General features: G+C 53.6%; 3 protein-coding genes and 1 long non-coding RNA gene across 17 annotated transcripts in view; 2 read left to right on the plus strand and 2 right to left on the minus strand.

The window, feature by feature from the left end:
• The first annotated feature begins 1195 nt into the window (after nucleotides 1-1195).
• Nucleotides 1196-8305, plus strand: OGFOD2 (2-oxoglutarate and iron dependent oxygenase domain containing 2). 5 transcript variants are annotated; one of them, XM_074921181.1, is made up of 8 exons: nucleotides 1196-1645; nucleotides 1728-1784; nucleotides 3806-3916; nucleotides 4900-4999; nucleotides 5669-5671; nucleotides 6096-6220; nucleotides 6703-6960; nucleotides 7621-8305. In XM_074921181.1, exons 1-8 carry the CDS (start codon nucleotides 1523-1525, stop codon nucleotides 7894-7896), a joined length of 1053 nt encoding a protein of 350 aa, XP_074777282.1. In that variant the 5' UTR covers nucleotides 1196-1522; the 3' UTR covers nucleotides 7897-8305. The 5 variants fall into 5 exon arrangements, with proteins under 5 accessions (XP_074777282.1, XP_074777281.1, XP_074777283.1 ...); XM_074921180.1 differs by lacking the exon at nucleotides 5669-5671; XM_074921182.1 differs by lacking the exons at nucleotides 1728-1784; nucleotides 5669-5671.
• Nucleotides 2779-6679, minus strand: LOC141967414 (uncharacterized). The gene is made up of 3 exons (XR_012634695.1): nucleotides 6507-6679; nucleotides 4597-4701; nucleotides 2779-3085 (listed from the first exon to the last, which is right to left on the minus strand). It is a non-coding gene; the product is annotated as an uncharacterized LOC141967414 (long non-coding RNA).
• Nucleotides 8306-9461: 1156 nt separating the features above from the next.
• On the plus strand, nucleotides 9462-15823 carry ARL6IP4 (ARF like GTPase 6 interacting protein 4). Of its 4 annotated transcripts, none has more exons than XM_074921186.1 (6): nucleotides 9462-9575; nucleotides 11312-11517; nucleotides 11891-12238; nucleotides 12707-12824; nucleotides 14669-14738; nucleotides 14876-15823. In XM_074921186.1, the coding sequence occupies exons 2-6, from the start codon at nucleotides 11322-11324 to the stop codon at nucleotides 14930-14932; spliced, it is 789 nt and encodes a 262-aa protein (XP_074777287.1). In that variant the 5' UTR covers nucleotides 9462-9575; nucleotides 11312-11321; the 3' UTR covers nucleotides 14933-15823. The 4 variants fall into 4 exon arrangements, with proteins under 4 accessions (XP_074777287.1, XP_074777288.1, XP_074777289.1 ...); XM_074921187.1 differs by having other exon boundaries at nucleotides 12716-12824; XM_074921188.1 differs by lacking the exon at nucleotides 9462-9575 and having other exon boundaries at nucleotides 11317-11439.
• Nucleotides 15824-15899: 76 nt separating this feature from the next.
• Nucleotides 15900-22805, minus strand: part of PITPNM2 (phosphatidylinositol transfer protein membrane associated 2) — a 141618-nt gene continuing 134712 nt past the window's right edge. For all 7 annotated transcript variants that reach the window (XM_074921469.1, XM_074921468.1, XM_074921467.1 and 4 more), the window contains 4 exons: nucleotides 22348-22497; nucleotides 22076-22259; nucleotides 20651-20779; nucleotides 15900-20368 (listed from right to left, as the gene is read on the minus strand). In XM_074921469.1, the coding sequence (XP_074777570.1) occupies nucleotides 20024-20368; nucleotides 20651-20779; nucleotides 22076-22259; nucleotides 22348-22497 (808 nt within the window). In that variant the 3' untranslated portion in view covers nucleotides 15900-20023. The remainder of the gene's footprint in view (nucleotides 20369-20650; nucleotides 20780-22075; nucleotides 22260-22347; nucleotides 22498-22805) is intronic.

Genomic DNA, 22805 nt, shown 5'->3' on the forward strand with positions numbered 1-22805 from the left:
CAGTAGTACCGGCTCTGAATCCGGTGCACTGTCTTTTTCTGGCCCAGGTGGTTCCCGATTTCGGTGAAATGGCTTTCCAGAAAGACTTGCCGCCTCCGTTCAGGATCCACAATCACCTCACGCTTTTCCTCCTTCTTGGGTCCTACATAGTAGAGGCAGCCACCTGCAGATGCGAGAGGTTTATCTAAACCAACATGCTCTCACGGCCATTTCAGCGACTCAGTCCCTGTGAAAGGGTTTTTCGACATCGGGAAAAACAGGTCAGACACAACAAAGGGGGACTGTTGCCTTGGGAGCTTCTGTAACGCCTCTGGATGAGCTGCTAAACTGGAATCATCCCCCATAAACCCAGTGACCTCCTTTCTGCACCCAGGGCTGAGCAAAATCCTCCAGCTAAGGTAAAGCCACCTCGGTCTCCAGAGGCCAGCTGTAGCCTACCCCGGGTTGCCACAATTCCCACTCTGCGCCCCAAAAGGATGCCAAGGCACGGAAGTGGCATGAGAGAAGCCGCGTATCCTCCCCACGCTGCGGGGAAGGTGTATCTGTCCTCATGTGCGGGGGCAGGCAGGCCTTTGCCTTCCTGCCAGCGGGTCGCTGTGGTCCCCCCCCGCCTCTGCGGCGTCCCTGGGCCCTCCCCGCCCGCTCGGGCCCTTCATCCCCGCGGCCGCCCCTCCTCAGGGCAAGGCCGGCGCTGCCGCTGTGCCCCCCGCCCTCCTTGGCAAGCCCCGCCGGGGCTGTCCCGCCTTGCCACCGGGATTCCCACCGTCAACGACGAACTTCTGGGCGTAGCGCTTGAGGTTCTTCCTCTTGATGGAGCAGAAGCTGGGCGGGAAACAGCCCTCGGCCAGCAGCCGGTAAATGTCCTCGAACTTGCTGCTGGGGCCGCACGATTCGGCCGCCACCACCTCCTCCTCGGCCACCTGCAGCGCCGAGTCCATGGCCAGCATGGGCCGGGCCGGGCCGGTGCCCCGGGGCCGGGCTGCCCCCGCCGGGCGCGGCCCCCGCCTGCACTACGGCCCGCGGGGAGGGGCGTGGCCCTACTTCTCAGGGACCGTCTACAAATAACCCTCGGAGAGCGTCACCGCCCCGAGCAGGCCCGGACCCCTGCATCAGCACCCCCCCGCCCCGTCAAGGCAGCGGCTGGCCCGCCCCGCCGCCGTCCCCCCGCCGTCCCCCCGCGGGCCCCGGGCGCTCCTTGCCCGCGGCAGCACCGAGAGTCAGCCGCGGGGCCGACACGGGGTGGAAGCGCGGCCTGGGCCCTGCCAGGGATGAAGGCGGTGGGGAAGAGGCATCGCTGCAGGCCCCGGGCGTGGTGACGCCACGGAAATGACAAAAAAAAAAAAAAAAAAGCCTAAAATTGGGCAAAACGGGCAAGTTTCCCTCTCCGCGTTTTTCTCCCTGCTCGGAATTTGCCGACGGGCCCTCGCTCGCGCCGGCTCGGGCGGAAGCGGCCCTTCCCCGCTGCGCGGCGGAGCCCTTTGGCGGCCGGACCCGCGTCCGGTGCCGCTCACCGGCGGGAAACATGTCCGCGGGCCGCCCGTTCCTGGCCTGCGCCTGCTTCTTCTCGGACAACATCTTCGTGGGGCGCTACGGGCTGCACGTCCGGTACCGGGACGAGGGGCAGCTCCGCCGCGACCACGGGCGGGTAATGGCGGGGCGGCGGGCACCCCTCCCCCGGGCGCGGAGGCCGAGGCCGGGCGGCGGGTGACGGGCCGGGTGTGTTGCAGGCGCTGCGGGAGCGGGGCTGCCGGAGCGAGGAGGACTTCAGAGCCGCGGTGCGGGAGGTGAGCGCGGCTTCGCCGGTAAACCCGGTCGGAGAGGGGCGGGGGATTCGCCTCCCTGAGGGGACCGAAGGGCCCCACGGTGGGGAGGCCCTGGGGAGCCCCCGCCTCAGGGGGGCCTGCCTCGCGGCGGGGAGGGGACACCGCACCCCGGCTTCCCTCAGGGGATCCCCCTCCTCGCCCTTCACCCGTGGCATTTCCACACACACGTGTGGCCCCGGGGACCGACACGGGCGCTGAGCCGGGGAGACTTGTTGACGCCCCAGGGCTTGGCCCTGGCAGAACTGGGGAGCAGCTCCCCGGCGCCGTGTCCTGATCAAAGGCGGTGCTGGACAGAGGCCAAAGGGGAAAAATCCTCTCCTGGCGCCTTGATCCGTGGCTGGATGCTGTCGGTGATGTGTTTTTATTGGCAACACCCTGGAAGTAAATAGTGTAATTCAACACGTTACCAGAATGGCCTTCCATGCCGCTCCCTAATTGGTTTTAGTTACCTGGCTTCCAGCACCCTTCTAGTTCGTATTTCCTCGACGCATCTTTTGTCCCTGACTTTTAAAGGGTGTCTTGCGATGGGATCACCGGGAGTCCTGCAGAGTTCACAGGAGGTCTGCCACACAAGGTTATTGCAAGAACTGCCCTCAGGGCACTCTTTAGGGAGGGATCTGTGTTTCTTTTCAGGCTGGGGACAAAGATCTGTCACACAACCAGCTCCAAATTCACCCGACACAAAGTGGACAGACAGCTTCTTTTAGGGATTCTCGGCAGAATGGTGTTGGCACTAAATCGTAGTTAAGGCCTTATTTTCTTAACAGGATATTATGATTAGTATAGCACAGAATTTATTATTGGAATGGCACAGCATTTCTACGAGCAGAATCAACATAGCACAATAAGCAGTGTAATACAGAATTTATAATACAACTTAGGATTTCTAGATCCTCACTTTATAATTTCTAATCATGTAGTTCCTAACTTAACTTTCTAATCACCTGGCCCCTCTGCAGATCGGGTCAGATCTCAATGCAAGGTTTGCTGTATCAATATAACCATCATAATGTAGACTTGAAAAATCATAACAAAGAATATGTCACTCACTCAGTCTTCAGAGGAAGCAGATGATGATGATGGTGGCCCTGGAAGGGGTCACATCTCTCACCGTCCAGCAGCAGTTCCAGCCCAAGTTCCCCACTTAAGGCTTGTAAGTGCCTGATTTTATAGACAGTGGTCAGGGTGCTGTTAACGCCTCTCTGTTCTGTGACAGGGTCATCAACACCACCTGGTTGGTCTGGTGCCCAGGGACCTTGAGGCTGGTAGGGAGGTGAAGAAAAAATCTGTTTGGTTCGTCTACTTGGTTCACAGGACCTTCCTGGCCTGATAATGAGGGAAAGGGAATGAATACATGACCCGCTCAGTCACAGAGAGTGGCTGCTTGCCTTATAAAATGGTGTTAGTTATGCCAACCACATCACCAGGGGTTGGGAGCAGGGGGTACCAGTCACACCCTCCTTCCTTTTTTGCTGAGGAACGTTATAAACTAGTCTCACGAGGGGTTATTAAATAGGAAGAGCTGCCTGAATCAGCTGTTTCCTCTGAAATGACAGATCAGCCTGTCCCAACACTTAGCAGTAATCCCTTCATGACAAGTCCTGTCTCCCTCCCAGCAAATATCTTTATTTTAGACAATGCTTATATTATCAGAACATAAGCCAGATTCTTAAAGCATATGCTGGCAATTCATGAGGCATCGGAATGCCTGAAAGGGCTGAAACCTTGCAGCTCCACTTGACATGTCCATGGAAAAACTTCAGTTATTTTTTAAGCCAGCCATAATGAGAACGTGTCTCAAATCCCTCTTGGGCATTTCAGATATTTATTGGACTTGTCTCAACTACAGAAAAGGCATACACTATGTCTCCCAGAGGTGCCTGGAACAAAAATAACTCGTTTAGAACAATAAGCAAATTTCTGGAATTGTTTCAATTATCCCTTTTGATTTTCTAACAGTATGCTCTATTGTTTACTTGCAGATTGAGGCAGAAGTGCAGAGAAGAAAACAGTTAATTCATCAGTCAGTGGAACGTAAAGCTATCATCTCGAAGAGCTACAAACAGAAACACCCAGGAGTGTACCTTCTGCAGGTAGACAGTATGTCTGGAATCTATTTTGCACCCAAGGCATTGCCTGACAGTTTATTTTTGCAGTAGGAAATTGGGATTGCCCACAGTGCTAGGGCTGGACTGAATTAAAACTGAAGTGTATCATATTAAAACTGAATTTAAAACTTTTACAGCGTAGCATATCCTCCAGGCAAGATTCTGCCTGGCTTACAGCCAGATGAGGGTCATTCTGGATTGAAGCTGCGCCAGCACCTGGTACTGGACTCAGAATACTGTTCGTAATTTAGACCTAAAGCATCGTTGCAGTGAACAGGGTCAGTGAAGTCTAACGAACACCCACAGAAATCAACATTTATGGGTTTAACATACAGCCTAGTGACTGTCAGCTGGAGTGGGGCAGCAGGCTGCTTCCATGTATATATCCCACTGCAAATGCAGGGCAGCCCTTGTTGTGGGCTACCCTGCTTTGAATTTTCTCATATTTGCTAGACCCAAGATTTCCCAGCTGGATAATGACCACAGATCAGCAGTAACACACACACAAGTTCTCACAGATTTACTGCTCTGTGATCCTTTAGTAACAAGTTCTGCCGTTGTCTGTTGTGATCTGTGTGGGGAAGTGCTTAAAGCAGAGCACAGACACTCTGTTGTGCTGAGGCCATGACAAGATGCTAAATGTACTAAGAAAGGCTTGCACTTACCTGTTAGGATTCCATGAGGTGAGCTAGGCTCTTTCCCATCACACTAAGGATAAATGTGGCCAGTTATACTTGGAAATCCATGAACCAGAGCAAGCAGCAACTTACCTAAACCACCAAGAAAAACACCAGGGACATTCTGCGTTTCCTGCCACAGAAGTAACCCAAGTGGAACTATTAGCCTTGCTCCCTACCGTACATATTTTCCTGTGGCTGCCTGAAAGTCCATTTCCCACTTGGGCTGTAAAAGACTGCACAGGCTAATTGTGTTTCTATGTATTTTTATCATCCTTCCCTTGACACCAGGATTCATTCCTGGCCCCAGATTTTCTAGAAATCGTGAGATACTGCACATCACCAGATGCCCAACTCCATGGTCTCCTGCGCTACCTCGAGTCCTTCTCAGGTAAAGAAAACAACACATCAGCCACAAAGATCTCACAGTGTGACACTGCAATTTCAGTGCTGACAGCTGTTTTCAAGGCCTGTCTTTAATAGCTCAGATTCGATACACAGCTGAGGCAAACAGGATGTTATTTTCTGCTTGACAAGAGTCTCTGGAGAGGCAGTATTGTGCAGCAGTTACGCTCTGGGTGAGATCCGCTTTTCTGCTTTTCCAAGCCCAGTCTGCTGGTGTCTCATCAGAGGCTCTAGCTGCAGCAGGGCTGGGGTTTTGGTTGTACCACAACCTCACAGGGGAGGCTGCTGAAGGAACACTGTTAGCCCTGGGGAGCTTGGTTTTGCCCCTCCAAGTGCTTTACCATTTCAGACAATCCCTGTTGGTTAGTCTGAACTGAAATAGTTTCAGTCTAGATTTGAGTCTTTTAAAATGAGATCTGGGTTTTAAGCTTCCCTGGAGGACGTCTGTGAAGCTGTCTCCCAGAAATGCTGACAAAATGTAGAGGGGAAGCTGCAAAGTTGCCTCCTTTTCTCAAGACAAAAAGAAAGAAACAAATGTGTGTGTGCAGGGCTCCTGGATTTGTCCAAGGCATGATTTCCTCACTGTCTTTGTCTCAGCTTCTATATCCTCGATACCGAGCTCCCCTTTAGGGCTTTACCATGAAAGGCAGCTCAGAAGGTCTGGTCTTCCCAGAAGGTTGGCACTGGATGAGTGAATCCCACATCCCCTAAATGACCTTGAGTCTCCTTCTTCCAGGAGGCTGTGTTCAGGCTGCCTGTGACGAGCCGTTGATTCACTGCCCTCCCTCTAGACTCTCCAAACACTTCCTTGGCACCTACAGCAGGAATTTAAATCAGTGCCAGATCTCCCAACTGGATGGGGAAGCCTGGAAACGAGAGGCCAACACAAAAACCAACAAATACATCCCAGAGCTGATCCCAGGGAGTGGTTCCCAGCCCTTTGACCAGCCTGAGCACAGAGTGCAGCACGTGGGTCCTGTGTCCTCATTGACACCAGCGCAGTAGAGCTAGAGAGCACGACAGCCAAGAATGCTCTCGCTTGTTATTTTCCCCAGCAAACAGTGTCTCCCTTCTCTTGACAGATAAGAGGATCTATCGACTCCCAGTGTTCACAGAGGAGTTCTGCCAAGCCTTTGTGGATGAGCTGGAGAACTTTGAGCAGTCGGATATGCCTAAAGGCAGGCCCAACACTATGAATAACTATGGGGTAGGACTTACTATCTCTTGTGCTTCTTTAGGGAGGGTCTTCACGAGCAGACTCTGCTTACCTCCTCGCTTCACACTCCTTTCCCCTCCAAAATGTCTATAATTTGAGCACAGCACAGTTTGAGTACAGCCCCCTTGAACTGAAAGGATCGAGGGCATATGTGTTACACAGACAAAAGGATTAGGGAATGCAGGGAAAGGGAATGGGAGTTGGTATCTCAGAGCAAAGAGCACCTTGTATTTAAGCAATACACAAATCAAGGAGTCAATTTTTAAAGAACACTCACATTTTGATCGTATTCTGTCTTTTCCCCATCATCTTCCACCTTCATCCTCCTCCTTTTGCCTGTAGCTGGAGCCTTTGCTCTAAAGTTCTTCATCTGAGCAAGCAGCAGGGTCAGAAGAGAAGGCAGCTTTGCAGCAGCTCTGATGAAGCAGCAGATGTAGTTGGTCAGCTGTTCCCATCTTCTCTCTTTGAGACAGGTTTTGCTAAATGAACTTGGGATGGATGAAACCTTCATCACGCCCCTGCGTGAAAAATACCTGCAGCCCATAACGGCGCTGCTTTATCCCGACTTGGGGGGTGCCTGTCTGGACAGCCATAAAGCATTTGTTGTCAAGTACTCGCTACACGAAGATCTGGATTTGAGCTCTCACTATGACAATGCAGAAGTCACCTTAAACGTTTCACTGGGAAAAGACTTCACAGAAGGCAACTTGTACTTTGGGGATTTCAGCCAGGTACTGACCATATTCCTCATCTGGACCCCGATTCTATTCCCCTCTAACTCCTCCAGTTTCAAGGCATTGACTGTGTTCTAAAAAACAGTTATTCACTTGGGACAGTCAAACGTGCTCTGTCCCTTCCCCCTTTCTTTAAGTGTCTTTGTTATCCAGGAGCCTTTTCTGCTACAAGCACGTTACCAGTATTTAGGCATCAAAGAGAGGACAGAGACAGCTATCGTAGTAGAAGCTGGAGTGACACAAACCAGCTCATCTTTCCACAACTGAAACAGTGAGCAGGAAGGTGCTGAGAGAGAGAGAGAGAAGAAATTTATTTCAGATGAGACTTAAACCTAAATCTGTAGCCCCTATTTCCAAGGGACTCTCCTGGCAAGAGAGGGGTAAAAGCTCCCACACACTGGTGAAATTTTTTTGGATTGAAACTCTGTCTTTAAATGTAAGGACCTGGCACTGGGAATGTCTAACTGGAAAACAGTTGTACTGAACTGCTGCTAAGCCACCTCTGAAGTGGCTGCATTTCAGAGGTGCAGTGAACCCTCTCTGCATTGCTCACTGGGTGCTGTGGGTGAAGAGGTGACAAGTAAAAGTTTCAAGTTATTTGAGCATTGTTCTAGGGACTTCCTGGTGTAATGCTGTATCCACCTCCCTTTGTTCCAGGAGCCTACCCCTGTGCCAAAGTACATAGAGATTGAACATGTGGGAGCCCAGGGGCTGTTACACCGAGGAGGACAGATCCACGGGGCACTTCCCATTGCCTCCGGGGAACGCTGGAACCTCATTATTTGGATGAGATCATCCGCCATCCGCAACCAGCTCTGCCCTATGTGTAACAAGAAACCCGAGCTGGTGGAAGCAGAGGGCTTTGGAGATGGCTTCACAGAAACCCCGGAGGACGACGTGCCCGAGACTGTGAATCTCTGTTCCTTGTGGTAGCAGACGGTAGAGCCTGATTTCTCCAGATCGAGTTGCCTAAAGCTCCTCTCTGACCACTCAGACTGTGCTCACAGACTCTTCGATGGATGCACGAGTCATGTAGGAAGTAGTTATCACCTTGGAAAGTGATGCAAAACCAATCCTGCTGGGGTTAGGGAAGCCAGCGGCCCAGACAGCCAGAAGAGCAGGTACTCAGCTCCCCAGGGCTCATGCTGGGGCACTGCGTGGAAGATGTAGAAAGCCTTAACACTTTAATTCACTGCAAAGGCTCTGGAAATATTTTCAGGTGTACAGGGAGAACACCAAAAGCTGCCTGGCCTTTGTGAAGACCTCTGTGGCAACAGCAGCATCCCTGGTCCCACTGTAAACGGGAAACCACTGTACAATAAAACCCTGCACTTATCCCTTCTCTGCTGTTCACAGGGACTCCTGTCCTCTTCCAGGGGAAGAGCTTTTTGTTGCTGGGTGACAGTGAAGGATCTGCTCAAAAGTGAGATACAGGTGATTCACAACAGGCTGCTGGGAATAGCATGGAATTATTGTCACCAGAGGTGTGCCTAGCCCAGGCTCAGAAAAATCCATCAGGAACAACACAGGGAGAGCTGATTCCACAGGGGTGGCTGAGAGGATCTCTCAAGGCCTCCATGAGCCCTTTGGAGCAGAAATTTCCCTTTCAAAGATTCTGTGAAGCTTATTAAGCAAGCACAAACGAGCTTTAGAGACAAAGCTCTGGGATCCACCTGCACCATAGTAAAACTTCCCAGAGGAAGGCAAGAGCATACATTTAACTCCCTTCCTTTAGTTGTGTGAACAATTGAAATTGTAACTGGGTGCAGCAGGCAGACCTGGGGCTTCTTAATTTGTCACCAAGATCCCTTGGCAGCAAATTAATTAGGAGGGTCAAGTGTTTTCCCTGTTTTACCACTGGCTGGCTGAAATCACAGACTCTCCTATCTACAAAACAAATTAAATAAGCCAAATACTTTTTGATTCGGTGGCTGCATTTGCCTCCATGGAAAGTTAATTGTATATATTTGATATACACATACACCACTGTTGTTTATAGCAGCTTTTTCATTTATTTATTCAACTGCAATAATTACAGCGTGTGGACTGATAGCTGTGAAAGGCTGGTACGGCTCACACAAAGGGTGCTGATTTCAGCCTTCCCAGCAGATCCGCTGTATTTTTGGCCGGGGATGCCATTAGCACACAGCACTGATTAGCTTTTCATTAGCAAAACCCATTCAAACCGCGTCTCGGGAAGGAAACTGGCTGTTGTGTTTGTGCGCGGAGCCAAAGGGCTGCCATCAAGAAACTCAGCCGAGAAGTTTTCCACGGCAGAAAACGTCACTGCTTGCTATCTGCGCCTGGATTAGGCCCCAGAAATTAAGATAAAGGGGGTAAAAAGCTAAAGAGACCAGCTAAAAGGCCTAACGCCAAGCTGGAAAGATATTAAAATTAAGGTTAAAAATAAAAAAAAGTGAAGCTAAAGAGACCAGCTGGGGCCCAGCTCGGGGGGAACCGGCGGAGCCCGGAACCAAGGAGCGCGGCCCAGGGGCCGCCCGGGCCCGCAGCCGGAAGTGGGGGGAAAGGCCAGAGCCGGGCCGCCGGGCGGAGCGGAGCGAGCGGGGCCCGGCCCGGGGCTGGCGGGCGGAGCGGGGCCCGGCCCGGGCGCGGTGAGTCCTTCCCCGCTCGCTCCCTCCCTCCCTCCTCTCACCTGCGGCGGAGCCGGGCCAGGCCGGAGCGGCGGGGACGGGGCCCGCGGCGGGGAATTGGGGGGGGGGGCACACACATGCGCTCGGCGGCGGCGGGGGGGGCTGCTAAAGAGCCGGACGCGCGGGGCCGCCTCTTAAAGGGCCAGCGCACCTGGTACCGAGCTCTTAAAGGGCCAGCGCACCTGGTACCGAGCTCTTAAAGGGCCAGCGCACCTGGTACTGAGCTCTTAAAGGGCCAGCGCACCTGGTACCGAGCTCTTAAAGGGCCAGCGCATCTTGCGCAGGTTCTTCAGGGGTCAGCGGGCCTCATGCTGAGCTCTTAAAGGGCCAGCGCACCCCAGGCTCCCTGTGTTGGGGTGAGAGGGGCAGAGCAGCCGCCGGGCTCCCGCCTCTCCGCTCAAGGGCCGGGTCTGGGCGAAGCCGGCTGGGCAGGAGGTGAGACCCCAGCTCTGGGGGGTGACCAGCCTGAGGTGCTGCCGGGAGGGATTCGGGGCTCGTCCCCGCCCCGCAGCGGCACCCCAGACTCGCCGGGATGCTCCTGGCGGCGCCCAGCTCCGCATCATTGACCCCGTTGCTGTGGTTGTATAAAATCGGGTCCTGCTGTCCCGTGGAGTGGACCCAAGACCCAAACACCGTCCCCCGGTGCGAGGGACGGCTGCTGGCTGGGCGTCGATGAAGGGCACATCCCCAGAAACCTCCCTGCGTGTCCTTGATGGCTTTGGGTTGTGTGTTGTTTTGTTTTCTGGTTGAAATTTCCGTTTGGAAATCGATCAGAGGTCTGATTCACTTGGGAACGAATCACCACTCGGGGATGTCGAGGTGGTAAACACGCAGTTAATTAAATGCAGGAGAGTGGCTGTGAGAAAGCATTTCCCAGATACTGCTCTGCCCACGGTGCCGGTTTGTTTTTTAAATTAATGAGAGCATATATCACACCGTCTCTGGCCTGTGGCTGCTGGCAGCTGGTCGGGCTGATGGACGGGGACGCCAGCTCAGTGCATAATCTGTTTTCTAAAAGCAAATTGGAATATTAAAAATTCATCCCTCCCCTTGGCTCGCGCCTGCTCCCGGCATTTTAAATAACGGGGTGATTGACTCCATGTTCAGCTCGGGGAGGATGTTTCGTTCTGCTGACTGGTGCCGCAGCATCGATCACACCTTGCCAGTGTCTGTCTGCAACGTCCTCCCGACAGCCCCCAGCCCCGTGGGGCCGTCACGGCCCATAGCTGCTGGGGGTTGTCCCCAGGGCCATGGGGCACGGCGTTGCCTGCAAACCCCGACAGGGATCACCCCGATTCTCTCTTAGTCATCACATCTGGGACAAATGTGAGAGGTGTGGGGAAGGCCTGTTGGAGGTTTTATGCTGAACCTGCTTGGAGGTGGTTGTCGAGGCGGGCGAGGGCTGCCCGGGGACGGCAGTGCTGTCCCTGCCCAGCCCCGGCTCTCTGCTGAGGGCTCCAGTTTGTGGGTTGATGAAATCCAGTTTGGCCACAGTGGCGTGATGGGTAACCCCGACCTATCCCAGTGCACTGGGAGCTCAGCGAGAGCGAGCGGGAGCAGAGAGGGAGTTTAACAGGAACAGGTCTTCAGGGCTGGTTGGCTCAGGGTTGGATTGAAGGTTTTTGGGGCTGCTGGATATGTTGCTGCTGAGTGAGGGTGGTCTTCCCCGTGGCACTGATGTAACCTGTTCCCTCCAGGGGCTGATGGATGATGGCCCACAGCCAGTCTCGGAAGCGATCGCGAAGCAGGAGCAAAAGCAATTCTCGGAGCAGACAGGAGCGGAAGGAGAAGAAAAGGAGGAAAAGCAGCAAGGACTCACACCGGGGCAGCAGCTCTCCTCCGAAGAAGAAGCGGACCTCTGGGAGTCACAGACACAAGTCAAGCCCAGCAGCAGCTGGGGAAGGTGGGGGAAGGGCCCACGGCCCTGCGCTTTCCCCCCATTTTCCTGGGGCAGGCGCACAGAGGGGACCCAGGTGGGAGAACAGGGTCCCTGCTTTTAGCTGAATTGCTGTGTGTCACCTTGCTGTGCACTTTGTGCTGATTTTAGTCTTGTTTTGATAAGTGGGGAGCCCTACAGCCCCTCTGGGTGCTGCCCCGGCAGCGCGGTGCTGCACACTGTGATGTGTTCAAGGTGTCACCACAGAGGGGACTTTGCCCCGGCGTTGGGGGTTTTGCTGTTCAGGCAAGGAAGAAACCAGGCTGGGAGGGGGAAAACCAGCACCCCCAGTGCCGTGGGACCAGAGCTGCTCCACTCAACCTTTTCTTATCTATTGCAGAAAAGAAGAAGGAAAGAAAGGACAAAAAGAAGAGGAAGGCAAGTACCTCTTCCTCTGAGACAGCATCTTCATCTACTGGCTCCTCCTCATCTTCCTCTTCCTCCAGCTCCTCTTCTGATGACTCTAGTGACAGTGACTCCAAAACAAAGAAGAGTCAACATGGCAAAAAAAAGCGAGCGAAACAGAAAGACAAAAAGAAGAAGAAGAAGAAGAAGAAGAAGAGACTAAAGAAGAAATCAAAGAAGAAGTCAAAGGAAGGGGCTAAGGAGGAGAAAGCCAAGGGGGAAGTGGTGCCTGGCCCCTCGCTGGAGCAGTGGCAGAAGGAATCACTGGTGGACTCTGGACCAGGTAACGATGACGTTTCCCTCCTGCCGGAGCCAGGGCACACAAGCGTCGCGCTGGGGAAAGACGCTCGCACGTTGCCCGCCCTGGGACCCACGTGAGGTGTCTGAGGGAGGCAGGGCTGTGGTCGGGGGGAGCTCCGGACTCTCCCTCCTACGTACCTTGGCCACCTTTGAGCCACATCAAATAAACATAAGGTGCCACCTTCAGAGATGCATCTGTGAAATGTTTAGATGTGGTTTGTAGATGTGAGCGGGGAACAAAGACGCCGAAGGGGAGGACACAGCAGTAACACACTGGCAGAGCTGGTCCTGGCTTTGGGACGTGGAGCAGCTCTTCCTTTTGGGGGGTCCTCACTGACCCCCGAGTACCAGCACACGCTGGCGTGGCAGGTGTGTGTCCCCCCAGGCGTGGGGCTGTGCCCCTCGGCCAGGAGCCGGCCCCGCCAGCGCGGCTCTAACTGATGCGTTCCAGTTTTGACAGACGAACAAAAATCCCGAATCCAGGCTATGAAGCCAATGACAAAGGAAGAATGGGATGCGAGGCAGAGTGTCATAAGGAGAGTCGTGGATCCTGAAACGGGGAGAACCAGGTATGATCCTCGCTGAGTGGGTTCAGTTTTGGGCCCCTCACCCCAAAAAGGCCATTGAATGACTCGAGCGTGGCCAGAGAAGGGCAACGGAGCTGGGGCAGGGTCTGGAGCACAGGTCTGCTGGGGAGCGGCTGGGGGAACTGGGGGGGTTCAGTCTGGAGAAGAGGAGGCTGAGGGGAGACCTCCTGGCCCTCTGCAACTCCCTGCCAGGAGGGGGCAGAGAGGGGGGATGAGTCTCTGGAGCCAAGGCCCCAGCGCCAGGCCCCGAGGGAATGGCCTCAAGCTGCCCAGGGCAGGGTCAGGCTGGCTCTGAGGAAGGATTTCTGTGCAGAAGGGGCTGTTGGGCGTTGGAATGGGCTGCCCAGGGCAGGGGGGAGTCCCCGGGATCCCTGGGGGGGTTGAAGAGTCGGGCTGAGCCAGCGCTGAGGGATCTGGGGGAGTTGGGAACGGTCAGGGGGAGGGTCATGGTGGGGCTGGAGGAGCTTCAGGGGCTTTTCCAGCCCAGATGATTCTGGGATTCTGTGATCCCTGGGGAAAAGGGAGGCAGGTTGTCCATCCCCATCCATGGACCCAGGTCCCCTTCAGCAGCCAAGGCCTGAGCAGATCCCTCGCAGAGCCCCTCCCATCAAACCTGGTGTAACTTACCCAGAAAGCGACATGTTTGACACCAAAATATTGAACAGTGCTGGGGCTCCATGCAAGGGGCTCCGGGCTGTGTCCCAGCTATGGGCTGCTCCCTGCTGCTGGGGCCAGGAGGGTTGTTCCTTGCGCAGTGCAGAGTTTGGTTTTGCCCATTAATGGGGACTCTGGAAGCGGGGGGCAGAGCAGGACCCAGAGGGGTGACTGACCTCACCCCACTACTTCACACACTTGCCTTTCCCCTGAAGCACTGAGCCCCACTTAGCACCCAGCTGCAAGCAAGGGGGGGGACAGCGTGTGCCCCTTGGGGTTACAGACAACAATCAAACCCATGTTCAGTTGGCTGCCAAGTAGAAATGACCCAGTTTTTAATAAACTGCATCTTCTCAGCAAGCAGAAAACATCATGCAGAAGAGAATTGGGTATGACAAGTCCAGTCTTAAAATAGAAGGCAGCCTGTGGGGCTCAGGGAGGTGTGGAACAAAGGTCGGTTCCCTGTAAGGCACATAATGAAGACAATTAAATTTCTGTTCATGTTTGGAGGTGTGAGCCGCCTCCGACACTGCTTGGAATTTGTTCAGCAAGATGCTCCCCAGTCTGGCTGCCTTTCAGGCCCAAACTGGCTCCTATTTCTGAATGGCTCTGCAGTTTCCTGGGGCAGCCAGGGCCAGACCTAAACTCTGTGTGGAAAAAAAAGGGGTTTTGCAGGGGTTGGGACCACTGCTGTTGAGAGTGAAGCCTGCAGATGATGGGCTGGGTGGGATGTTTTTATTACGAGTGTTTTCTCCTGCCACGTGCAAGTGTGAGCTGGCTCTGCACATAGACAGTGCCCACAGCCTGGGGCAGGGAGGGCTGACCCAGGCAGGGGGGTGCCCATTTCTCAGGGACCACGTTTGTCCTCGCTCCGGTGTGGTGACATGAATCCCACAAGAGCAGTGGAAAAGCCTGCTGTGCTATTTAAGCTTGATACGGCCCAAAAAAACCCCACAACCAAGTCACATAATGCAACTTCAGGTGTAGGGCATCACTGGCCTTGCCTAGAGGTGGGCCTGGGCAGGTGCCGGTGAGGGAGCTGGCGACTGCTGCCGGAGCTGGGCATGAGAGCAGCCCTTGGGGTGGCGTGGGGGGGCTCGGTACTGCCTGTGGCTGGGAAACAGCATTTGCCAGTAGCCCTCACGGCTCGTGGGCCTGCGCTTGTCTTCCAGGCTTATTAAGGGAGACGGAGAAGTGCTGGAAGAAATCGTCAGCAAGGAGAGACACAAGGAGATTAACAAGGTAGCGGGGACTTGCCACCACCGGGAGCTGCTGGTGGGTGGGTCCCTGGGGACTCCAGTGACACCAGGGGCCCTGGCGGGTGGGTGCTGGTGGTCCTTCACCCCTGTGAGCGCCCGTGTCTCTCTCTCCCTTCGCAGCAAGCCACCCGGGGGGACGGGCTGGCCTTCCAGGCGAGGACGGGGCTGCTGCAGTGAGGGCCGGAGCGCCAGCCCCGCCGGGAGCCCGGCCCAGGCCAGAGCCGCTGCGCCCCACGCAGACAGCGCCGTGTCAAGATGCTTCCCCAGGGGGCAGCTTCCAGCCGCTCTGTAAGTTACCAACTGGGAAGGAAAGCAACTTTAATGGTTCATCTCCCAGTAAACAGCTTCTCCCCTCCCTCTCCCGACTGGGGCCAGCGTGGCTGTAACACACTTAGACCTGCTCGCCCCGATGCCCCTTTTCGAGGCTGGAGGAGCTCAGCAGCACCCAGGGGACAGGCTCGCTGGTGCTGAGCACCCCAGGGTGCTGCTGCCCCTCAGCTCTGGGTTTGGTGGGCGGGAGCCAACGCCGCGCCCAGGACAGGGTAGTGCTCGGGCTGCGAAATACGCAGCTGGCTGCCACGACTTCCCTTCAGGGGCTGCTCGTGGCCCCTTTCTTGCTGGCTCTGCATGCCCGTGCTGCTGTGTGGCTCTGCTCAGGCTGCAGCTCTCCTCTCCCCCTTCAAATGCCGCTTTCTGCTGCGCCCCAGGGGCTTTACTGAGCCTTTCTGCAGCTTCAGCTCCTCGGGCGGTGCTGGGCGAGCCCTGGCCTGGCACACGGGCAGGTGTTGCTTTGCAGCGGGGTGGCTTTGCCTTGCTGTCTGTCCCTGCATGCCACACGTGTCCCTTTCCCACAGCGCAGGCCCCATTAGGGCTCAGGGCTTCTCGGGGCCCGTGGAGCAAACAGCTGGCCTTTCCCCCACTGCAAAGTCCATAAATCTACAAACTGTGAGAAAAAAAAAAAGACAAACAGGTTAAAGGACAAATGGGTCCCACAGGACTGGTCTGCACTGAAGGTTTCCACACTCTGTTCATCGCTGTAACCCCATTAAAACTGTCGCCTGCTCACAAGTTTTGTGACTTGTCTGTTTCTAGAGTCTCCCCCCCCCCCTCCCCCCCAAAAAAAAAGCAGCCAGAGAAGAGCCTTCCCATTTCTTTAATCTGTGTAACTCACAATGATAACTGTACACAAAGCACACCCAGGCATCGGAACAATGCACTAACAGCAAGGAGGAGAAGGAAGTTGTACAGAAGGTTTGTCACACACAAGCGAGTCACGGGGCACGGTGCTGTACACACAGGGGCGTACCCAGCGCCCTCGGGCATGCCCTCCGGTGCTTCCCCACACACACAGGTCTGTTCCCCCTAAAGCAATTTTTTATAAATAAAATATTAACTAACATCGTTGGAATATAAAATTGACAGTCGAGGGTATCAACAGGCAGAGGGGTGCTGAGGACAGGGAGGGGACCGTAAGGCTTCTAGAACTAACGGGAAATGCAGCAAACTGTGGTGATACCTGAAGAAGGGGCTGCTACAGCAAGCGCGGCGGCTGCTGGGCGGAGCGGGAGTTTGTTAGTAACCCTTTGGCTAGTTACTGCTCTCGGCTCGCGTGTCGGACACTGTAAACGTTTTTGGTATTAGAATTTTGCCTCATCTGACTGAGTGATCTAGCAAACCCAGGAAAACAACTCGGAGGGAATGCATGGGCTCCTCTTTTTTTTTTTTTTAAATATTTTTTTAAAAGACTTTAAAGGGACAGCGTCAGGTAGAAAGTCTGGCCCAACAGCACGGTAATACAAAAAGCTGCTTTTTATAAAAAATCTGAGCTCCACAGCAGTTTGATTCCCATGGAAACAATAAAAAAAAAAAAAAAAAAAAAAGAAAAAAAGAGACTGAGGCAGCCTGCGCAGCGCGGGCTGTATTGTGCTAGTGTGAGAGAACAGGACGTGGGCTGCAGCAGGAGCGGCGCGACCGTCGCTGGCCGTGCTGGTGGCTGCCCAGACAACGGCGATAGGGAGGAGTACAAGAAACTTCATATTCTTTCCTTTGGAAGCAAACATTTGTAACAAAGAGAAATTAGGTCTGTAACCTGACAGTGCCCCTTTAGTAAGGATGGAATATACATTCATCTTTCCCTCACTGTGTCCAAATGGACCCTCTTCCATACACGTGGAAAGGCATGAGGTCACATGCATTGCTCTCCAAAACACCTTGGAACAAACAGGTTATAAACACAGAGTTAAACTATTGCTATTGTTCTTTGAATGAGTAGCACGTTGATCTTTGCTTCAGATAGACGAGTGCCAGATGGGGGCGGCTGAGGATAGATTGATGGAGACTATGATGGACTGAACCGGTGGAGAAAAACTTATTGGCATATTTCCTGGTAACTACACCCACCTCATCTGGTATTATTGCAGCAATAAAGGTCCTGCTCTACAATTGCTTCTCCGTGTTGGATCCGTACAATGGCAACAGATGGGGGGGCCAGGGAAAGGACCCGGGCGAGTTTCAAGAAGCTCAACAAAGGATGAGGACGGAGGTGCTGTGATTGTCAGTCTAACTGGTTAGTAGCTGTTTAAAACATGAAGTGATGGAGAGGTGAGTATAATATTGCACTTCTGCATTCATTGACAGTTACATTAAACTTGGTCCATAAAATAATTGCTTTGTACATAATGCCTGAAACAAAAAGCTACATTTTTAAATATTAATAAACCCTGAAGGTTCCAGTCCCTCCAGACATATTTTTTTCCTCTACATAAATAAATAACTTTCAATTTTATATATCCACTTTTTATGTTGAACATTTACATTTGCCTCTGTTTTACACTATCTACACATAAGAAAATGTGAACATCTCGTCAGCATTGGAAAATGTACAGATCATGCCTTGGTTGCGGACTTGGAGGAAAGTTGAACTTTGCAAAGGCCATATCCAAATTTGCAGAAATTATTTTGTGATGTGGTTTGGTGACTTCACAGGATGGATTGTGGCTTGGCTTCCTACTCAGATGGCATCTGTTTGAGATAACATTTGACTAACAAAAAGCTGGGACAATTCACATCGTTTTTAAACCCAGTAAGCTCTGGATGTACATTCAGAGAGAGCTAAGCTGAGTTGGCAGAAAGGGAAGTCAGTTTTCGGTAACAAAAGTCATCAGATACATTCTATAATTGAATAATTATCAAAGAGAAGTAGCTAAACATTTTGCAGTCAGGCTGCAGGATGTGGGAGATGCACTGGGCAGCGGGTGGGCAGTCGGGTTTGAGCGCTCCCCCGGCGCAGAGGCCGCTGGCAGCTCAGCACTGACCCTCCTCTGCCTCCGCTTCGACCCTCCAGCGCCGCCAGCACGAGATCTACCTTGGACGTCTGAGGAGTTAAGATTTGCCTACCGTGGCCCAGAGCCAATTAGCAGAGCAGCGTTCACAGTGCTGTGTATCTCAGTGCGGCCGTCCTGCACTTCATATTGAAACAGTTAATAAAATGAAGCAGCCAGTCTAAAAAATTCTTTGTTATAAAGAAGGTCCTCATAAGTAGAAAGTGATATAAAGACAGGAAAGTGTGGTGAGGGGAAAGCAGGGTTACACGTAGTCGGGGAGCTCGGTAGGACTATAAAATCTCCACGTGAAGAGGCCAACTGGAGGCTGTAAATGGGCACCCCAGATCCCCCGGGGTGGATGCCCCTCCGCCCCGGGCGGTGTGTGCGAGGAGGGAACCGGGCCGGCCCGCGAGGGACAGAACTGAAGGGGCTTTTTGACAAGCCCCCGCTCGAGGCACTGTTCTCCCCGCTGCTGCAGAGCGATGCACGGCTGGGTGCCACCAGCTGGGTGTCACCGAGGGTGCTGGCCAGCAGCGAGCGCTTCGCCCCGCGCCTGGCCCCGGCTCGCCCCAGCAGCACACAGACCATCAGCTCAGGCACATCCACTGAGAAACACACCAGGAAAATTAAGATATGGCCTTTTCTTAAGGTTGCCTGACATCGTTGGCACACTTCCTTACAGTCTCCTTACTGCTGGAAAAACTTCTGCACAGATTATTATTAATTTTTTTTTTTAAATATATACATATATATATATGTGTGTGTGCATATGTATATGCACATATGTATATATATACACACACACACCCTGGCTTAGCAATATTTCATTGTCATGCACTACAAACAGTTAGGTGTAGCTACATGAGATGGTAACAGGTTTCCATTCTAAAAATCATCAGTGCAAAAAACAATGAGGTTTTACAGTTCAGTAACTACAGGTAAAAGAAGCGAGTCTAGTTCCCATGAAAGCTGCTACTGAACTTGGAGAGAACCTGGGAAGAAGAAAACGTCTCAGAGGTGGGTGTTGAGAGAGTCAGACCCTGCATTTGGATGAGAAGAACTGCAATGCAATCTAGCTGCTGAGTGCCTTCAGCTGCTTCCAAATATACAGTTGGTTACTTTTGAAAATAATATATAGCAAGAATATTTGGAGACTTTAACAGCAAATTAAGTGTCTGAGGTTTGTAACAGCTCAAACAAAGTAGCTTGTATTCCTCTTTTAATAGGTCAACGCATTAAATTCCATCGGCTTCTAAAAGGTCTCTTTAAAAAATAAGAGTAATACAGTAACGACCCCACTTTCTTGGGTGTGAATCTGCCGACGTTCTGCCTCTACCAACAGCATCGATACATCTTTAGGCTTTGCCACTGCACGTACTCCTTGAGGAAGTGGCTGAACTTGAAGCTCTCTGTACAGGTAAAGCTCCCGGTTGCTCTGCCTGGCACAGCCCACGATAAATCTCTCGCCTGGGGCCGTCTGTGCCGGGAAACACACGCTCAGCAAACCCCACACCCGCCCGTGCCGGCACCGGCAGAGCACCTCAGTCTGACTCCTGCGACAACCAAGACCAAGTTCCCCCAGCCTGGTTCCCCGTTCTGTGGCTCTGAGGACAGCACTCGGTCACGCGTGTCGGAGCGATGGCTAACAAGGCGAGGAGGCACGTATTTACAGTCACTAAACCTGGATAAGAGAAGGAGGCAGGAGAGAGCGCGATCTTGACCTGGAGACTTTCCCCCCCCCAATTTCCAGCTGTTCCTTGGGCTCGTGCTGCACAAACCTGACTCTCCCGCTGCAAGGCCTGCGTGTTCTGCGTGGGAAACATCCCGCCTCTTCCCAGAATACCATGACGTTATTAGAGTAGCACCATATTTACCCTTCCAGCCCATAACGTGGCCTCGTCCCTCTTTCCTTTTGTTTTCTCAACAGTCGCTGGCTCTGGCCTGGCTACTTCTGCCCCAGGAGGCCAGAGTCCAGCCGGGACGCTGCGCTCCGGCCCCAGCACCCCGTGGCGATGCTCATGCTCCTCTGGCTGCGTTCCCTGTCCCTCTCCTTGTCGCTGTCGGACTGGCTCTGGGTGCGCTCGGGGCGGTGGCCGGCGCCGCCGCCGGTGGCCGAAGGCTGGGAGGAGATGGTCCGCAGCAGGTGATTCCTCTTGCGCAGGAACTCGGTCTGGCTGGGCAGCCCGAAGCTGCCTTTCCGCAGCGCCATGCGCGTGGTGTTCTTGGCGGGGCGCGAGCGGTGGTTGTACTCCAGCTGGGCCAGGTGGGCTGCGTACCCCTCCGTGATGAACTGCGAGACAAGAGGGATGAGGACAGGAGTTAAGAGGGACGGGACCCGTTTCCCTGACGGTCGCTGGCAGCCAGACGGCGTTTGCTGTGCCAGGTTGGCTGGGGTGATGCACGAGATGTGGAACCACTCAGAAAAACGTGATGGGTCCCGGTGTGTGGGACAGCTCCCGTCCTCTTGGCAACCACCAGCTCAGTCACCAGTCTTAAGGTGACTAAATTCCCATCTCCCACCCTCGGGAGGCCCTTGGCGGCACCTCCTGGGCTCAGAGAAGCTGGCTCCTACCTGACACTGGCTCTGCAGCTTCTTGGTGGGTCGGCCAACGATGTAGATGTGTGTGGGTGGGAGGCTGATGGAGCTGTACACAGAGATGTCCTTCGTAGAGCCGTATGCCGCGTGGATCCTCATGTGGAGCTGCAGGGAGCGAAAGCAACACGTGGTCAGAACATATGGGTGTCCCGTGCTGCACAACAGGCAGGGCTTTTTTTTTTTTTTCTTTTTTTAAATTTTAAATAGCATTTGTAGGAATCTCAGGTCAGTAACTTATGTAAGTTCCCAGCTGGATAATGCACCGCTGTGCAAAGCGCTAATTAACAGAGCTGGGGATGTTTACAGGCCAGAACAAGAGGGGTAACAGCAATACGAAAGCAGATCTCTGCTTGCTGATCCACAACCTTTCCTTGAGGTCTGCGGGGGGCAGAGATGCCACACACTTCGCTGCCTACTTGTCCCTGGGGAAAAGGAGCAGTTTGCAACCCCCCCCACCGTGATCATTAACGGGGAGCGTTCCCCTCCACCAGCCACGCTGCTGCATACAACACTGCTGTTTAACTCTGGTGGGCAGAGGGAGAAGGGACAGGCAGCAAACTATGCTGCTTTTCAGGGATTCATTTGCCTCCACTCCATGCAGAGAGCAACTCCTGGCCAACCCTCTCCTTAGTGGCTGAAGCTGGGGCTGGCAGGGGAGGTGGGGACACTGGTGCTACCACAGAGCAGCCAGCTTTGCCCCCAGAGCCACAGGCAGGCCAGGGAGAGGGAAAGGAAATCTCTGACCCTGGTTACAAACTTGTTTTTCTGGAGGACAAGGGAGAGCAGGCAGCAAATAAAGGCCAGCTGCTTCTGCCACTGTGACTGAGGCCAAAATTAGAGTCCAGGAGAGTTAATGAGGAGCTTTCCCTGCTATTCAAGGCAGGGCACGAGTGCTCAGTTCCTTCACTTGCCAGACAGAGGAAACCTTGTTTTATCTGGAGCTTTTCTGAGGCTCTGGGCTGAGCAATGTTAAGACCTCCCCAGGGTTGAACGTTTGGGAAGATGCTCTGTGGAGTCTCCCACCAGGGCTGTGTGGTGCAGGGCCATTTCTGCAGCAGCTCCGCACCCTCTCAGACCTTCTGGTTACATCACGGGCAGCCAGAAAGCCACCAAATGGGAAAATAGTGCACATGTGGGGAAGAGAGGCACTGCTGCCTCTGTTTCATCAGGCATTTGGCACTGGGAGGACCGGTGATGAAATGGAGCAGTGCAGAGCAGAGATGACACAATTTAACAGCGTAGAAACTTTTGTAGAGCAATAAAAGGATGAAAATAAAATGAACAGATTAATCTTCCACTGCAGGTCACATTGCTGCCAAGAGACTGGTGCTGACAGGGACAATTGGACAAGGAGCAATTTAAACCCGTGCTACGATCGTATTTCAGCAGACCCAGGCTTACGTCTGTGATGAGGGATTTCAGGAAGTTGGCCTTGTGCCGCAGCGGGTCGTGGACGAGCCCGTCGCAGAAGGAGACGATCCCGTGGGGGAAGTTGTGCTGTGCTAACCACGCTACCACTCTCTGCTTCTGCATGTCGGGGCGGCCCGTGACATAGATAATGAGGTAGCCGAGGTCTTGCCAGTGCCTAGAAGGAAAACCACAAAGCAACGGATTGCAGACCTAGAGCAACACCAGCGTAAACCAAACCAAGAGCCCCAGCCCCTGCCGCTGACCTTACAACATCGACCGCTCCGGCGCGGACCTTGGGGTCGCTGCCCATGATGGACACGCTGGCTGCGAAGGAGCCGTCGATGCTGAACACCACAAACTCCGTCCCCTTCGGCAGGACCGTGATGTAGCTGTCTGCATACGTGTGGTCACCCCTGGAAGGGATGCAGGTACTTATAGGCATCAAGATATTCTGAAGGTCTCACCCAGTCCCGCAGTGTGCCGTGAGCCCACAGCAGCACCCAAAGCTGGTCCGAGGGCTCTGACAGCGCCGCCGCCCTCGGTTACAGCAGGGATGGGCACTGTGTGAGGGCCTCGGGGCTAAAAGTGGGGATGGAAATACTGCTCTGGAGCCCTGGTGTCAGTGACTTAAAAAAATACCCCTAGAAAACCATTGCTGGGTTCACCACAGAGAAAATGCTCCCCTCCTCCCCCTTTCAGAGCTCACCACCAGCAGCTGGAG

Source organism: Athene noctua, chromosome 17 (assembly GCF_965140245.1).
Source record: "Athene noctua chromosome 17, bAthNoc1.hap1.1, whole genome shotgun sequence".
Classification (NCBI taxonomy): Eukaryota; Metazoa; Chordata; class Aves; order Strigiformes; family Strigidae; genus Athene; species Athene noctua.

Excerpts from the sequence above, each read along its gene's own strand:
- OGFOD2 (XM_074921181.1), top strand. The coding sequence starts at position 1,523 with ATGTCCGCGGGCCGCCCGTTCCTGGCCTGCGCCTGCTTCTTCTCGGAC. Across the intron at positions 1,646-1,727 it reads TCCGCCGCGACCACGGGCGG|GCGCTGCGGGAGCGGGGCTG; the intron begins GTAATGGCGGGG and ends GGTGTGTTGCAG. Across the intron at positions 1,785-3,805 it reads TCAGAGCCGCGGTGCGGGAG|ATTGAGGCAGAAGTGCAGAG; the intron begins GTGAGCGCGGCT and ends GTTTACTTGCAG.
- ARL6IP4 (XM_074921186.1), top strand. The coding sequence starts at position 11,322 with ATGATGGCCCACAGCCAGTCTCGGAAGCGATCGCGAAGCAGGAGCAAA. Across the intron at positions 12,239-12,706 it reads ACTGGTGGACTCTGGACCAG|TTTTGACAGACGAACAAAAA; the intron begins GTAACGATGACG and ends GATGCGTTCCAG. Across the intron at positions 12,825-14,668 it reads CCTGAAACGGGGAGAACCAG|GCTTATTAAGGGAGACGGAG; the intron begins GTATGATCCTCG and ends CTTGTCTTCCAG.